This window comes from Oncorhynchus tshawytscha, linkage group LG29, assembly GCF_018296145.1.
Source record: "Oncorhynchus tshawytscha isolate Ot180627B linkage group LG29, Otsh_v2.0, whole genome shotgun sequence".
Lineage (NCBI taxonomy): Eukaryota > Metazoa > Chordata > Actinopteri > Salmoniformes > Salmonidae > Oncorhynchus > Oncorhynchus tshawytscha.
In genome coordinates, this window is record NC_056457.1 from 31,235,393 (window position 1) to 31,253,454 (window position 18,062).

At 49.4% G+C, this 18,062-nt stretch overlaps 1 protein-coding gene across 6 annotated transcripts in view; it reads left to right on the plus strand.

The window, feature by feature from the left end:
• Positions 1 to 13,600, plus strand: part of LOC112227462 (rho guanine nucleotide exchange factor 4) — a 103,189-nt gene extending 89,589 nt beyond the window's left edge. For 5 of the 6 annotated variants that reach the window (XM_042308417.1, XM_042308419.1, XM_042308420.1 and 2 more), the window contains 6 exons: positions 2,695 to 2,927; positions 3,663 to 3,792; positions 4,019 to 4,150; positions 5,794 to 6,037; positions 7,106 to 7,183; positions 12,923 to 13,600. In XM_042308417.1, coding sequence (XP_042164351.1) covers positions 2,695 to 2,927; positions 3,663 to 3,792; positions 4,019 to 4,150; positions 5,794 to 6,037; positions 7,106 to 7,183; positions 12,923 to 13,080 — 975 coding nt within the window. In that variant the 3' untranslated portion in view covers positions 13,081 to 13,600. The remainder of the gene's footprint in view (positions 1 to 2,694; positions 2,928 to 3,662; positions 3,793 to 4,018; positions 4,151 to 5,793; positions 6,038 to 7,105; positions 7,184 to 12,922) is intronic. The other variant, XM_042308418.1, reaches the window with a different exon arrangement.
• Positions 13,601 to 18,062: the final 4,462 nt, after the last annotated feature.

The window sequence follows — 18,062 nt, forward strand, 5'->3', positions numbered from 1 at the left end:
TACAGAAACCCAGCCTAAAACCCCAAACAGCAAGCAATGCAGGTGTAGAAGCACGGTGGCTAGAAAAAACTCCCTAGAAAGGCCAAAACCTAGGAAGAAACCTAGAGAGGAACCAGGCTATGTGGGGTGGCCAGTCCTCTTCTGGCTGTGCCGGGTGGAGATTATAACAGAACATGGCCAAGATGTTCAAATGTTCATAAATGACCAGGGGAGTACATGGGTCGTCATCCAAACCTTGGGGATAGTACCAGATAGTACCAGATATAATGGTCAGGTTGGGGGGAGTACATGGGTCGTCTTCCAAACCTTGGGGATAGTATCAGATATAATGGTCAGGTTAGGGGAGTACATGGGTCGTCATCCAAACCTTGGGGATAGTACCAGATATAATGGTCAGGTTGGGGGAGTACATGGGTCGTCATTAAAACCTTGGGGATAGTACCAGATATAATGGTCAGGTTAGGGAGTACATGGGTCATCATCCAAACCTTGGGGATAGTACCAGATAGTACCAGATATAATGGTCAGGTTAGGGGGAGTACATGGGTCGTCTTCCAAACCTTGGGGATATTATCAGATATAACGGTCAGGTTGGGGGAGTACATGGGTCGTCATCCAAACCTTGGGGAGTACATGGATATAATGGTCAGGTTAGGAGGAGTACATGGGTCCTTCCAAACCTTGGGGATAGTACCAGATAGTACCAGATATAATGGTCAGGTTGGAGGGAGTACATGGGTCATCTTCCAAACCTTGGGGATAGTACCAGATAGTACCAGATATAATGGTCAGGTTAGGGGGGGTCATCATCCAAACCTTGGGGATAGTACATATAATGGGTTGGGGGAGTACATCATCCAAACCTTGGGGATAGTACCATATAATGGTCATAGTACATGGGTCAGATATAATGGTCAGGTTGGGGGAGTACATGGGTCGTCATCCAAACCTTGGGGATAGTACCAGATAGTACCAGATATAATGGTCAGGTTAGGAGGAGTACATGGGTCGTCTTCCAAACCTTGGGGACAGTACCAGATAGTACCAGATATAATGGTCAGGTTGGGGGGAGTACATGGGTCATCATCCAAACCTTGGGGATAGTACCAGATAGTACCAGATCTAATGGTCAGGTTAGGAGAGTACATGGGTCGTCATCCAAACCTTGGGGATAGTACCAGATAGTACCGGATATAATGGTCAGGTTAGGGAGTACATGGGTCGTCATCCAAACCTTGGGGATAGTACCAGATAGTACCGGATATAATGGTCAGGTTAGGGGAGTACATGGGTCGTCATCCAAACCTTGGGGATAGTACCGGATATAATGGTCAGGTTAGGGGAGTACATGGGTCGTCATCCAAACCTTGGGGATAGTAACAGATATAATCATCAGGTAGAAAATATTGGTTAATGATTCAGCAATCAGCGGGGCAGAGAGCTGGAGCAAAAAAAATGGATCAAGCATATCTGCCCAAGGGGATTTTCTTTTACATCAATCTTAAGCAAGGCATCAAGCACATCAAAGATAGTAAATTGTTGAAATGAAATAACAAATTGATGGGTTAACCGTTGAGTCAGCTAGAGGCAGCCAGAGGGAAGAGTATTCGATTGACTGACCGGTGTCAATTAAACCACCGTTTCTTTCAAATAAAAAGCCTGCCGAGATAAAATGCAGACTTAAAGCATCTGTAGTGGCTAAATTGTCCAATAGAATTGTCCCAAATTCCATTCTAATCCTTTAAGCCACAATGGAGATTGGTGAAATGTTAGTCTTGACGCAGACAAATCGAATGTCCAGAGTTTGATTCAAGTTGTTCTTATTGACTAACCAGGCTATCTGCATTGTGTCCCGCCACCCACCACCCACCAACCCCTCTTTTATTCTACTGCTACTCTCTGTTCATCATGTATGCATAGTCACTTTAACCATATCTACATGGACATACTACCTCAATCAGCCTGACTAACCAGTGTCTGTAGGTAGCCTCGCTACTGTATATAGCCTGTCTTTTTACTGTTGTTTTATTTCTTTACTTGCCTATTGTTCACCTAATACCTTTTTTTTGCACTATTGGTTAGAGCCTGTAAGTAAGCATTTCACTGTAAGGTCTTGTATTCGGCACACGTGACAAATAAACTTTGATTTGAAAAATCATAATCCATTCATTTGTCATTCTTCTGGATACAAAAATGTAAAGAATATTTTCTACCAAAATGAATTCTGATCATTCAAACTAAAGAAACAAACAGCATGGTAAAAAAAAGTCTAAATACTGTGTGCTGCCGTTCCCTCCCAGTTGGCCTCTGAGCTTGTCTGCCTTTTAACCTTATTCTCCATCGGCCTGTAGAGGGGGAACACACACTTGACAGGGGATTAATGGCAAACACCCACACGACAGAACTGCATCGTGAATTGGAAACATGCTAATATACAACAGGACCTATTTGTCTCCTGCGGCATCACTTATTCCATTCTTCTCAGTTAGGAGGCCAGAGTCAGACAGAACTTGCTTAGTCATGGAAGAAGAGGAGGAATTTGTACGATTCAGTGCATTTACCGTTTTCCAAAATGTAGAAGGATCACCAGTAGTTTACGTTAGGGATCCAAGTCAAGAAACCTCTCTAGAGCCTAATTTTCATCGTTTCAAACCGCCATGTTAACACGTCCTGTCTCTTCCTCTCCCTCCTCAGCAAACAGACTTCCAGATCTACTCGGAGTACTGTAACAATCACCCCAACGCCTGTGTGCAGTTGTCCAGGCGGATGAAGACCAACAAGTACGTGTTCTTCTTCGAGGCTTGTCGTCTGCTGCAGAAGATGATTGACATCTCGCTGGATGGGTTCCTGCTCACGCCCGTCCAGAAGATCTGCAAGTACCCTCTGCAGCTGGCCGAGCTACTGAAATACACCAACCCCCAGCACAGGTAAGTACCCTCTGCAGCTGGCCGAGCTACTGAAATACACCAACCCCCAGCACAGGTAAGTACCCTCTGCAGCTGGCCGAGCTACTGAAATACACCAACCCCCAGCACAGGTAAGTACCCTCTGCAGCTGGCCGAGCTACTGAAATACACCAACCCCCAGCACAGGTAAGTACCCTCTGCAGCTGGCCGAGCTACTGAAATACAACAACCCCCAGCACAGGTAAGTACCCTCTGCAGCTGGCCGAGCTACTGAAATACACCAACCCCCAGCACAGGTAAGTACCCTCTGCAGCTGGCCGAGCTCCTGAAATACACCAACCCCCAGCACAGGTAAGTACCCTCTGCAGCTGGCCGAGCAACTGAAATACACCAACCCCCAGCACAGGTAAGTACCCTCTGCAGCTGGCCGAGCTACTGAAATACACCAACCCCCAGCACAGGTACTGTAAGTACCCTCTGCAGCTGGCCGAGCTACTGAAATAACCCAACCCCCAGCACAGGTACTGGAAACCAGCACACACATTCTACTGTACAGTCTAACCTAAACCTAATTCACGTACAGCAGTGGTATTGACACTGATAGTATATTTAGTTATTCTCAGATTGTAAATTGGCAGCCATATTAGTGACTTTTATATAAAAACAAAGCTTTTATAAGATACAGTGTGATGTGAGAGAGAAAGGAAGTAGAGATAGAGGCATAGAGTCTAACATGGTCATCTGTTCTGGGATCAGGGACTATAGGGACGTGGAGGCTGCCTTGAACGCCATGAAGAACGTGGCCAGGCTGATCAACGAGAGAAAGCGACGATTGGAGAACATCGACAAGATCGCCCAATGGCAGCGCTCCATAGAGGACTGGGAGGTGAGGAACAGTGCATCATGGGTCATGGAACAGAATCCATGACTAGGGGTCAGGTTTTTTTCTGACCAGGTGACTTGATCTGGAAACCACACCGGAAGTCAGGACCAACTCCGGGCCCTAGCTATACAATACACATCTGTTGGATGAACAATCTCTGTATCTCATGCCCCCCCGTATCTCTGCAGGCTCTAACATATATTTCTTGTGTGGGTTTGAACATGGTCAGGGAGAAGATATCCTCAGTAAAAGTTCAGATCTGATCTTCTCTGGAGAGCTGATGAAGATCTCCCAGCCTCAGGCTAGGAGCCAGCAGCGCATGTTCTTCCTCTTCGACCACCAGATGGTCTACTGCAAAAAGGTGAGCAACGCTGTTAAAAAGACCAACCCTTCCCTGCCCATGTACGCCTCAGGGTTAGCAACACTTCCCTGTATCCCTCTAGGACCTCCTGCTCAGGGACGTGCTGTACTGTTAGGGTTAGTAACACTTCCCTGTATCCCTCTAGGACCTCCTGCTCAGGGACGTGCTGTACTGTTAGGGTTAGTAACACTTCCCTGTATCCCCCTAGGACCTCCTGCTCAGGGACGTGCTGTACTGTTAGGGTTAGTAACACTTCCCTGTATCCCCCTAGGACCTCCTGCTCAGGGACGTGCTGTACTGTTAGGGTTAGCAACACTTCCCTGTATCCCCCTAGGACCTCCTGCTCAGGGACGTGCTGTACTGTTAGGGTTAGTAACACTTCCCTGTATCCCCCTAGGACCTCCTGCTCAGGGACGTGCTGTACTGTTAGGGTTAGCAACACTTCCCTGTATCCCTCTAGGACCTCCTGCTCAGGGACGTGCTGTACTGTTAGGGTTAGTAATACTTCCCTGTATCCCTCTAGGACCTCCTGCTCAGGGACGTGCTGTACTGTTAGGGTTAGTAATACTTCCCTGTATCCCTCTAGGACCTCCTGCTCAGGGACGTGCTGTACTGTTAGGGTTAGCAACACTTCCCTGTATCCCTCTAGGACCTCCTGCTCAGGGACGTGCTGTACTGTTAGGGTTAGTAACACTTCCCTGAATCCCCCTAGGACCTCCTGCTCAGGGACGTGCTGTACTGTTAGGGTTAGCAACACTTCCCTGTATCCCCTAGGACCTCCTGCTCAGGGACGTGCTGTACTGTTAGGGTTAGTAACACTTCCCTGTATCCCTCTAGGACCTCCTGCTCAGGGACGTGCTGTACTGTTAGGGTTAGTAATACTTCCCTGTATCCCTCTAGGACCTCCTGCTCAGGGACGTGCTGTACTGTTAGGGTTAGTAACACTTCCCTGTATCCCCCTAGGACCTCCTGCTCAGGGACGTGCTGTACTGTTAGGGTTAGTAATACTTCCCTGTATCCCTCTAGGACCTCCTGCTCAGGGACGTGCTGTACTGTTAGGGTTAGCAACACTTCCCTGTATCCCCCTAGGACCTCCTGCTCAGGGACGTGCTGTACTGTTAGGGTTAGTAACACTTCCCTGTATCCCCCTAGGACCTCCTGCTCAGGGACGTGCTGTACTGTTAGGGTTAGTAATACTTCCCTGTATCCCTCTAGGACCTCCTGCTCAGGGACGTGCTGTACTGTTAGGGTTAGTAATACTTCCCTGTATCCCTCTAGGACCTCCTGCTCAGGGACGTGCTGTACTGTTAGGGTTAGTAACACTTCCCTGTATCCCCCTAGGACCTCCTGCTCAGGGACGTGCTGTACTGTTAGGGTTAGTAATACTTCCCTGTATCCCTCTAGGACCTCCTGCTCAGGGACGTGCTGTACTGTTAGGGTTAGTAACACTTCCCTGTATACCTCTAGGACCTCTTGCGCAGGGACATGCTAGGACCTCCTGCGCAGGGATATGCTAGGCCCTCCTGCGCAGGGACATGCTGTACTGTTAGGGTTAGTAACACTTCCCTGTATCCCTCTAGGACCTCCTGCGCAGGGACGTGCTGTACTGTTAGGGTTAGTAACACTTCCCTGTATCCCTCTAGGACCTCCTGCGCAGGGACATGCTGTACTGTAAGGGTCGTATGGACATGGACCAGATGGAGGTGGTGGATGTGGAGGACGGGAAGGAGAAGGACTTCAACGTGTCGGTGAAGAACGCTCTGAAACTGTGCTCGCTGGCGGGTGACGAGGTCCACCTGCTGTGTGCCAAGAAGCCTGAGCAGAAACAACGCTGGCTCCGAGCCTTCCAGGACGAGAGGAGGCAGGTGCAGCACGACCGCGAGACAGGTGAGCAGGCAGGTGCAGCACGACCGTGAGACAGGTGAGCAGGCAGGTGCAGCACGACCGCGAGACAGGTGAGCAGGCAGGTGCAGCACGACCGAGAGACAGGTGAGGAGGCAGGTGCAGCACGACCGCGAGACAGGTGAGGAGGCAGGTGCAGCACGACCGCGAGACAGGTGAGGAGGCAGGTGCAGCACGACCGCGAGACAGGTGAGGAGGCAGGTGCAGCACGACCGCGAGACAGGTGAGCAGGCAGGTGCAGCACGACCGCGAGACAGGTGAGCAGGCAGGTGCAGCACGACCGCGAGACAGGTGAGCAGGCAGGTGCAGCACGACCGCGAGACAGGTGAGCAGGCAGGTGCAGCACGACCGTGAGACAGGTGAGCAGGCAGATGCAGCACGACCGCGAGACAGGTGAGCAGGCAGATGCAGCACGACCGCGAGACAGGTGAGGAGACGCCGCCCCGTTGCCTTAGGGATAACTGTCAGTTAACCGTCTCTGTCATGGTTGTAAGCTTCCGTTTGAAAAAAGGTATGTGATGAACTGCCGACCTGTGTTATTGCTAGTCAGCTTAAAGCCACTGGCTGTGCTTCCTTTCCTGTTTAGTCAAATGTTAGTTTGGTCCTCCTGTCTCTCTAATGCTGCAGTAGTAGTTGAAACAGCTGTTGGGGCTGTGGTCAGAGAACCACCAGGAAGAGAAGGGTATGCTAATGTCTCAGAGTGTCATTGATCCCTCAGATAAACAGGCAAAAGGCCCATCAATCCATCTCAGCTGTACGCTTCACTTCTCTGACGTATTCTCGGGGGTTTTGTCTGGGATCTGTGATGTGTGGAGGGTTCTGGTTGGAAATTCAGTGGGCTCTTTCTCTGAGGCTGTCTGCCTTCCTAACCCTGATCCAGTCAGGTCCCCCTGGAAAACAAAGCACATGGATGCTACTGAAACTTTCTCATCCAACAATCTGGTCTTGTGTTATTCTGTTCACTCTGAAAAGCTGGGTATTGATAGGTGGCCCTGGCAGAATGAATCTGTGATATCCACAATGACCTATGACCTATGTGGTTTCCACCTCCAGGATTCTCTATCACTGAGGTCCAGAAGAAACAGGCCATGCTCAACGCCTGCAAAAGCCATCCAGCTGGGAAGCCCAAAGGTATGTCTGGGTAATGTAGTCCTTGGGGGGTTATACTGAATATGGGTGCATGGCAGAAAAACTCAATTTCCCTTTGGGAGTTTTTGGTTTGGCTGTGTGGATGAGTATGTGGAGTGTTGTTGATTTTTTAAATAAGCTTAGATAAGGTTTGGCTATATTTCTACACATTTAGTTTGTAATAATATAATGTTCATATGAGCCTCTTTAGATAAGCACTCGTAGTCCCAGGCTGTGTAAGGGCTATTTGACCAAGAAGGAGAGTGATGGAGTGCTGCATCAGATGACCTGGCCTCCACAATCACCTGACCTTTTTTTTTACATTTATTTTACCTTTATTTAACTAGGCAAGTCAGTTAAGAACAAATTCTTATTTTCAATGACGGCCTAGGAACATTGGGTAAACTGCCTGTTCAGGGGGAGAACGACAGATTTGTACCATGTCAGCTCGGGGATATGAACTTGCAACCTTTCAGTTACTAGTCCAACGCTCTAACCACTAGGCTACCCTGCCGCCCCAATTGAGATAGTTTGAGATGAGTTGGACCGCAGAGTGAAGGAAAAGCAGACAACAAATGCTCAGCATATATGGAAACTCCTTCAAGACTGTTAGAAAAGCATTCCAGATTAAGCTGGTTGAGAGAATGCCAAGAGTGTGAAAAGCTGTCATCAAGGCAAAGGGTGGCTACTTTAAAGAATATAAAATATATTTTGATTTGTTTAACACTTTTTTGGTTACTACATGATTCCATACGTGTTATTTCATAGTTCTGATTTCTTCACTATTATTCTACAATGGAGAAAATAGTAAAAAATAAAGACAACCATTTGAATGAGTCGGTGTGTCCAAACTTTTGACTGGTACTGTAGGTCTACATTGAAATGGTATTTTGGTATTTTATTAGGATCCCCATTAGCTGTTGTGAAAGCAGCAGCTACTCTTCCTGGGGTCCACACAGAACATGAGACATGACATAATACAGAACAGCTCAAGGACTGAACTGCAAACAAATCAAATCAAATTTTATTTGTCACATACACACGGTTAGCAGATGTTAATGCGAGTGTAGCGAAATGCTTGTAAACAAACAAACACTGTACTGTGCATTTAAAAAACCCTAGTCTCTCGTTACAGCCTTGACATTAACATGTTGAAAATTAAGTCTCTGATTTAGTTCTGGGTGCTGAGATTACTCTGTTCTCCTCTCCCCAGAGGTGACCCTTAGATTACTAACACCCCCTTCTGTTCTCCTCTCCCCAGCAGTGACCCTTAGATTACTAACACCCCTTCTGTTCTCCTCTCCCCAGCAGTGACCCTTAGATTACTAACACCCCCTCTGTTCTCCTCTCCCCAGCAGTGACCCTTAGATTACTAACACCCCCTCTGTTCTCCTCTCCCCAGCAGTGACCCTTAGATTACTAACACCCCCTTCTGTTCTCCTCTCCCCAGCAGTGACCCTTAGATTACTAACACCCCCTTCTGTTCTCCTCTCCCCAGCAGTGACCCTTAGATTACTAACACCCCCTCTGTTCTCCTCTCCCCAGCAGTGACCCTTAGATTACTAACACCCCCTCTGTTCTCCTCTCCCCAGCAGTGACCCTTAGATTACTAACACCCCCTCTGTTCTCCTCTCCCCAGCAGTGACCCTTAGATTACTACCCCCCCCTTCTGTTCTCCTCTCCCCAGCAGTGACCCTTAGATTACTAACACCCCCTCTGTTCTCCTCTCCCCAGCAGTGACCCTTAGATTACTACACCCCCTTCTGTTCTCCTCTCCCCAGCAGTGACCCTTAGATTACTACCCCCCTCTGTTCTCCTCTCCCCAGCAGTGACCCTTAGATTACTAACACCCCCTTCTGTTCTCCTCTCCCCAGCGGTGACCCTTAGATTACTACCCCCCCTCTGTTCTCCTCTCCCCAGCAGTGACCCTTAGATTACTAACCCCCCTCTGTTCTCCTCTCCCCAGCGGTGACCCTTAGATTACTAACCCCCCCTTCTGTTCTCCTCTCCCCAGCAGTGACCCTTAGATTACTACCCCCCTCTGTTCTCCTCTCCCCAGCAGTGACCCTTAGATTACTACCCCCCTTCTGTTCTCCTCTCCCCAGCAGTGACCCTTAGATTACTAACCCCCCTCTGTTCTCCTCTCCCCAGAGGTGACCCTTAGATTACTAACCCCCCTTCTGTTCTCCTCTCCCCAGCGGAGACCCTTAGATTACTAACCCCCCTCTGTTCTCCTCTCCCCAGCAGTGACCCTTAGATTACTAACCCCCCTCTGTTCTCCTCTCCCCAGAGGTGACCCTTAGATTACTAACCCCCCTTCTGTTCTCCTCTCCCCAGCAGTGACCCTTAGACTACTACCCCCCTTCTGTTCTCCTCTCCCCAGCAGTGACCCTTAGATTACTAACCCCCCTTCTGTTCTCCTCTCCCCAGCGGTGACCCTTAGATTACTAACACCCCCTCTGTTCTCCTCTCCCCAGCGGTGACCCTTAGATTACTAACCCCCCTCTGTTCTCCTCTCCCCAGCGGTGACCCTTAGATTACTAACCCCCCTCTGTTCTCCTCTCCCCAGCAGTGACCCTTAGATTACTAACACCCCCTTCTGTTCTCCTCTCCCCAGCGGTGACCCTTAGATTACTAACCCCCCCTCTGTTCTCCTCTCCCCAGCAGTGACCCTTAGATTACTAACCCCCTCTGTTCTCCTCTCCCCAGCGGTGACCCTTAGATTACTAACCCCCTCTGTTCTCCTCTCCCCAGCGGTGACCCTTAGATTACTAACCCCCCCTTCTGTTCTCCTCTCCCCAGAGGTGACCCTTAGATTACTACCCCCCTTCTGTTCTCCTCTCCCCAGAGCGGTGACCCTTAGATTACTAACCCCCCTCTGTTCTCCTCTCCCCAGCAGTGACCCTTAGATTACTACCCCCCCCTCTGTTCTCCTCTCCCCAGCAGTGACCCTTAGATTACTACCCCCCTTCTGTTCTCCTCTCCCCAGCAGTGACCCTTAGATTACTACCCCCCTTCTGTTCTCCTCTCCCCAGCGGAGACCCTTAGATTACTAACACCCCCTTCTGTTCTCCTCTCCCCAGAGGTGACCCTTAGATTACTAACCCCCCTTCTGTTCTCCTCTCCCCAGCAGTGACCCTTAGACTACTACCCCCCTTCTGTTCTCCTCTCCCCAGCAGTGACCCTTAGATTACTACCCCCCTTCTGTTCTCCTCTCCCCAGCGGTGACCCTTAGATTACTAACACCCCCTCTGTTCTCCTCTCCCCAGCGGTGACCCTTAGATTACTAACCCCCCTTCTGTTCTCCTCTCCCCAGCGGTGACCCTTAGATTACAAACCCCCCTCTGTTCTCCTCTCCCCAGCAGTGACCCTTAGATTACTAACACCCCCTCTGTTCTCCTCTCCCCAGCGGTGACCCTTAGATTACTAACCCCCCTCTGTTCTCCTCTCCCCAGCAGTGACCCTTAGATTACTACCCCCCCCTCTGTTCTCCTCTCCCCAGCAGTGACCCTTAGATTACTAACCCCCCTCTGTTCTCCTCTCCCCAGCAGTGACCCTTAGATTACTACCCCCCCTTCTGTTCTCCTCTCCCCAGCAGTGACCCTTAGATTACTACCCCCCTTCTGTTCTCCTCTCCCCAGCAGTGACCCTTAGATTACTACCCCCCTTCTGTTCTCCTCTCCCCAGCGGTGACCCTTAGATTACTAACCCCCCTTCTGTTCTCCTCTCCCCAGCGGAGACCCTTAGATTACTAACCCCCCTTCTGTTCTCCTCTCCCCAGCAGTGACCCTTAGATTACTAACCCCCCTTCTGTTCTCCTCTCCCCAGAGGTGACCCTTAGATTACTAACCCCCCTTCTGTTCTCCTCTCCCCAGCAGTGACCCTTAGACTACTACCCCCCTTCTGTTCTCCTATCCCCAGCGGTGACCCTTAGATTACTACCCCCCCCCCCCCTTCTGTTCTCCTCTCCCCAGCGGTGACCCTTAGATTACTAACCCCCCTCTGTTCTCCTCTCCCCAGAGGTGACCCTTAGATTACTACCCCCCTTCTGTTCTCCTCTCCCCAGCAGTGACCCTTAGATTACTACCCCCCTTCTGTTCTCCTCTCCCCAGCGGTGACCCTTAGATTACTAACACCCCCTCTGTTCTCCTCTCCCCAGCGGTGACCCTTAGATTACTAACCCCCCTTCTGTTCTCCTCTCCCCAGCGGTGACCCTTAGATTACTAACCCCCCTCTGTTCTCCTCTCCCCAGAGGTGACCCTTAGATTACTAACCCCCTCTGTTCTCCTCTCCCCAGCGGTGACCCTTAGATTACTAACCCCCCTTCTGTTCTCCTCTCCCCAGCAGTGACCCTTAGATTACTACCCCCCTTCTGTTCTCCTCTCCCCAGCAGTGACCCTTAGATTACTACCCCCCTTCTGTTCTCCTCTCCCCAGCAGTGACCCTTAGATTACTACCCCCCTTCTGTTCTCCTCTCCCCAGCGGTGACCCTTAGATTACTAACCCCCTTCTGTTCTCCTCTCCCCAGCGGAGACCCTTAGATTACTAACCCCCCCTCTGTTCTCCTCTCCCCAGCAGTGACCCTTAGATTACTAACCCCCCTTCTGTTCTCCTCTCCCCAGAGGTGACCCTTAGATTACTAACCCCCTTCTGTTCTCCTCTCCCCAGCAGTGACCCTTAGACTACTACCCCCCTTCTGTTCTCCTATCCCCAGCGGTGACCCTTAGATTACTACCCCCCCCTCCCCCTTCTGTTCTCCTCTCCCCAGCGGTGACCCTTAGATTACTAACCCCCTCTGTTCTCCTCTCCCCAGAGGTGACCCTTAGATTACTACCCCCCCTTCTGTTCTCCTCTCCCCAGCAGTGACCCTTAGATTACTACCCCCCCCTTCTGTTCTCCTCTCCCCAGCGGTGACCCTTAGATTACTAACACCCCCTCTGTTCTCCTCTCCCCAGCGGTGACCCTTAGATTACTAACCCCCCTTCTGTTCTCCTCTCCCCAGCGGTGACCCTTAGATTACTAACCCCCTCTGTTCTCCTCTCCCCAGAGGTGACCCTTAGATTACTAACCCCCCTTCTGTTCTCCTCTCCCCAGCGGTGACCCTTAGATTACTAACCCCCTTCTGTTCTCCTCTCCCCAGCAGTGACCCTTAGATTACTAACCCCCCCTCTGTTCTCCTCTCCCCAGCGGTGACCCTTAGATTACTAACCCCCTTCTGTTCTCCTCTCCCCCAGCGGTGACCCTTAGATTACTAACCCCCCCGTCTGTTCTCCTCTCCCCAGCGGTGACCCTTAGATTACTAACCCCCTTCTGTTCTCCTCTCCCCAGCAGTGACCCTTAGATTACTAACCCCCCTTCTGTTCTCCTCTCCCCCAGCGGTGACCCTTAGATTACTAACCCCCCTCTGTTCTCCTCTCCCCAGCAGTGACCCTTAGATTACTAACCCCCTTCTGTTCTCCTCTCCCCAGAGGTGACCCTTAGATTACTAACCCCCTTCTGTTCTCCTCTCCCCAGCGGTGACCCTTAGATTACTAACCCCCCTATTCTTTCTCCCCAGAGGTGACCCTTAGATTACTAACACCCCTCTGTTCTCCTCTCCCCAGCAGTGACCCTTAGATTACTAACCCCCTCTGTTCTCCTCTCCCCAGAGGTGACCCTTAGATTACTAACACCCCCTCTGTTCTCCTCTCCCCAGCGGTGACCCTTAGATTACTAACCCCCCTTCTGTTCTCCTCTCCCCAGCAGTGACACGGCCCTATTGTGACTTCCTGCTCCGTCAGAAGCAGCCATCTCTGCCCAGCAGCGTTCCCCAGCAGCAGGTCTTCATGCTGGCTGAGCCCAAACGCAAGGCAACCACCTTCTGGCAAAACATCGGCAGACTGACGCCTTTCAAGAAGTGAACCGCCAAAGGAGAGGAGAGCTCTCTGCTCGTGCCTGAACTTAACTTTTTATGCCAGATGCTCTTTTTTTAATTATATATATATATATATATATATACATAATCCTATCCTAATTGATATACTGATATCGTGAAAGATTATTACGATGATATTTTTTTCTTTGGAGAAAGCACTTTATAGGTTGGTTACAATTAGACTTGGGAATGGTTCTCCCAGACATTATGTGTATATACACACGTTGGGAGACCGTCACGAGGACTATTATACCTGCTACTGCAACCAACAACCGATTGGTTCCACTACTGCTGCGTGATCATGTGACTGACTGCCAGTGAGGCTCCTCTTTATGAAAGACGTTGACTGGCGACAGCAAAATGTGACATTTTCCCCCCCTATTGTTTTTGTTTTCCGACTAAATGCCAGAAACATGTTACTTTTGCATTTAAGTTTCTTTCTGGAAAAAAAAAGGTGAAAATTGTGATAAAGGTTTATTGTACTTCTTTCTGTACAAAAAAATGTTTTCCTGGTTTATTTTAATTATTTAATAAGAGTTGATAGTTCACACACCTAACCTTTGAACTTTCCCAAAAAATTTTGGTTTTTGCCCCTAAAACTACACAGCTGATTCAAATGATCAAAGCTGGATGAGTCAGTGGTGTAGTGCTAGGGGGAACAAAAACTAAACATGTACCCCTTGAGGACTGAGTTTGGGATCCCTGCCTTACCCTGCGCGTAATTAACTTCTTTATGGAAGTGCCATCTGAAGAGTGCACGGATGCTTTGAAACACACAGTATGAAGAGTACTGTTTTACCTTTATAAACTCGTATATTTATATTCATTTAGCAACACATTTTCGGATTCTACATGTATTCTCAAAATGAGGCTGGATTGAAGAGGTGCACTTTTGTTCCCCATTGGAACGCTGTCTGTCTGTGACACCTTTCAGAAGTGTTCATTTACAGGTGAATATTCAGGGTTCTGGCAAGACAAAGTTGTCTGTTGTGACAAAAAAATAAATGTGTGTTCACGCTGATGAAGAGACTACAGGGAGCTTGTATTCCTGATGAGGAGACTACAGAGAGCTTGTATTCCTGATGAGGAGACTTACAGGGAGCTTGTATTCCTGATGAGACTACAGGGAGCTTGTATTCCTGATGAGGAGACTACAGGGAGCTTGTATTCCTGATGAGGAGACCACAGGGAGCTTGTATTCCTGATGAGGAGACTACAGGGAGCTTGTATTCCTGATGAGGAGACTACAGGGAGCTTGTATTCCTGATGAGGAGACTACAGGGAGCTTGTATTCCTGATGAGGAGACTACAGGGAGCTTGTATTCCTGATGAGGAGACTACAGGGAGCTTGTATTCCTGATGAGGAGACTACAGGGAGCTTGTATTCCTGTTGATGAGGAGACTACAGGGAGCTTGTATTCCTGTTGATGAGGAGACCACAGGGAGCTTGTATTCCTGATGAGGAGACTACAGGGAGCTTGTATTCCTGTTGATGAGGAGACTACAGGGAGCTTGTATTCCTGATGAGGAGACTACAGGGAGCTTGTATTCCTGTTGACGAGGAGACCACAGGGAGCTTGTATTCCTGCTGATGAGGAGACCACAGGGAGCTTGTATTCCTGTTGACGAGGAGACTACAGGGAGCTTGTATTCCTGCTGATGAGGAGACCACAGGGAGCTTGTATTCCTGCTGATGAGGAGACCACAGGGAGCTTGTATTCCTGTTGACGAGGAGACCACAGGGAGCTTGTATTCCTGCTGATGAGGAGACCACAGGGAGCTTGTATTCCTGTTGACGAGGAGACTACAGGGAGCTTGTATTCCTGCTGATGAGGAGACCACAGGGAGCTTGTATTCCTGCTGATGAGGAGACTACAGGGAGCTTGTATTCCTGTTGACGAGGAGACTACAGAGAGCTTGTATTCCTGCTGATGAGGAGACTACAGGGAGCTTGTATTCCTGCTGATGAGGAGACCACAGGGAGCTTGTATTCCTGTTGACGAGGAGACTACAGGGAGCTTGAAGATTCCAGGGAAATACAGTGTATTTGGAAATTATTCAGACCCCTTCCCTTTTTCCACATTTTGTTTTGTATACAATACCCTATGAACACGAAGCAAAAACAGGTTTAGATTTTTTTGCAAATATATTAAAAACATCTACTGGTTGATTGTGGCGGGCCAGGCGCAGTGCATGCTAACCAAGGTTGCCAGGTGCACGGTGTTTCCTCCGACACATTGGTGCGGCTGGCTTCCGGGTTGGATGCGCGCTGTGTTAAGAAGCAGTGCGGCTTGGTTGGGTTGTGTATCGGAGGACGCAGGACTTTCGACCTTCATCTCTCCCGAGCCCGTATGGGAGTTGTAGCGATGAGACAAGATAGTAGCTACTAACAATTGGAAACCACGAAATTGGGGAGAAAAAGGGGGTCAAAATTCAAAAACGAACAAAAAAAAAGGCTAGAACCTACGAACGGTGGCAAGGAAGTAAACTATAGAGGAACCAGGCTCTGAGGAGTGGCCAGTCCTCTTCTGGTTTTGACGGGTGGAGATCGTAAGAGTACATGGCCATTAAGACCAGATTGTTCTTCAAGATGTTCAAACGTTCATAGATGACCAGCAGGGTCAACTAATAATCACCGAAGGAGCAACTCAAGATTAAATGTCATTTGGATTTTCATTGCTGAGTATTAATAATTTGTTTAGTTATCATGTTTGTGATATTATAATGTAATGTACTTGTTATTGTACCCCAAATGTGTTCAATGGAGTTGAGGTCAGGGCTCTGTGCAGGCCAGTCAATTTCTTCCACACCGATCTCGACAAACGATTTCTGTATGGACCTCGCTTTTTGAACGGGGGAATTGTCATGCTGAAACAGGAAAGGCCTTCCCCAAACTGTTGCCACAAAGTTGGAAGAAAACAATTGTCTAGGTTGGCATTGTATGCTGTAGCGTTAAGATTTTCCTTCACTGGAACTAAGGGGCCTGAACCATGAAAAACAGCCCCAGACCATTATTCCTCCTCCACCAAACTGTACAGTTGGCACTATGCATTGGGGCACTATGCATTGAGTGCCATATGGTGAAGCTTAATTCATCACTCAAGAGAACGCGTTTCCACTGCTCCAGAGTCCAATGGCGGCGAGCTTTACACCACTCCAGCCACAGCAGTCAACTAGCCAACCACAGCGGTCAACTAGCCTGCCACAGCGGTCAACTAGCCTGCCACAGCGGTCAACCAGCCTGCCACAGCGGTCAACTAGCTAGCCACAGCGGTCAACTAGCCAGCCACAGCAGTCAACTAGCTAGCCTCAGCAGTCAACTAGCTAGCCACAGCAGTCAACTAGCTAGCCTCAGCGGTCAACTAGCTAGTCACAGCGGTCAACTAGCTAGCCACAGCGGTCAACTAGCTAGCCACAGCAGTCAACTAGCTAGCCACAGCAGTCAACTAGCTAGCCTCAGCGGTCAACTAGCTAGCCACAGTGGTCAACTAGCTAGCCACAGCGGTCAACTAGCCTGCCACAGCGGTCAACTAGCCTGCCACAGCGGTCAACTAGCCTAGCCACAGCGGTCAACTAGCCAACCACAGCGTTCAACTAGCTAGCCAGAGAGGTCAACTAGCCTGCCACAGCAGTAAACTAGCTAGCCACAGCGGTCAACTAGCTAGCCTCAGCAGTCAACTAGACAGCCACAGCGGTCAACTAGCTAGCCACAGCAGTCAACTAGCCTGCCACAGCAGTCAACTAGCTAGCCACAGCGGTCAACTAGCTAGCCACAGCAGTCAACTAGCCAACCACAGCGTTCAACTAGCTAGCCAGAGAGGTCAACTAGCCTGCCACAGCAGTAAACTAGCTAGCAGCGGTCAACTAGCTAGACACAGCGGTCAACTAGCTAGCCAGAGAGGTCAACTAGCTAGCCACAGCGGTCAACTAGCTAGCCAGAGAGGTCAACTAGCCTGCCACAGCAGTCAACTAGCTAGCCAGAGAGGTCAACTAGCCTGCCACAGCAGTAAACTAGCTAGCCACAGCGGTCAACTAGCTAGCCACAGCGGTCAACTAGCTAGCCAGAGAGGTCAACTAGCCTGCCACAGCGGTCAACTAGCTAGCCACAGCGGTCAACTAGCTAGCCAGAGAGGTCAACTAGCCTGCCAGAGCAGTCAACTAGCTAGCCACAGCGGTCAACTAGCTAGCCAGAGAGGTCAACTAGCTAGCCACAGTGGTCAACTAGCTAGCCACAGCGGTCAACTAGCTAGCCAGAGAGGTCAACTAGCTAGCCAGAGCGGTCAACTAGCCTGCCACAGCAGTAAACTAGCTAGCCACAGCGGTCAACTAGCTAGCCAGAGCGGTCAACTAGCCAGCCAGAGAGGTCAACTAGCTAGCCACAGCGGTCAACTAGCTAGCCACAGCGGTCAACTAGCTAGCCAGAGAGGTCAACTAGCTAGCCACAGCGGTCAACTAGCCAGCCAGAGAGGTCAACTAGCCTGCCACAGCAGTAAACTAGCTAGCCAGAGAGGTCAACTAGCTAGCCACAGCAGTCAACTAGCTAGCCAGAGAGGTCAACTAGCCTGCCACAGCAGTAAACTAGCTAACCACAGCAGTAAACTAGCTAACCACAGCGGTCACCTACAAAGGTGGTTTGAAATGTGGCATGAAATATCCGATTCCATGTACTTTTAGGCTCTTCAGACAGCAGAAAAATGTAATGTTCGAATCGGATATGCAAAAAAATGTGGACAAGGCTTATTGACTGACAAAGGTGCGTACACCAAGTATTAACTCTGGGGTGTGAAGACATCCACAAAATCAAGACATCTTCGTTTTTTTTGTGTTTCATTAATTTGAAATATGTTCTAGAACTTTCTTTCACTTTGAACATGCAGTAGTAGTAGATGGTGTAGCTCTAAATGAAAAAAATAGAGAAATTCAAACCCTTTTAGATTACATTTTAAGACGGCAAAATGTCAACATTGT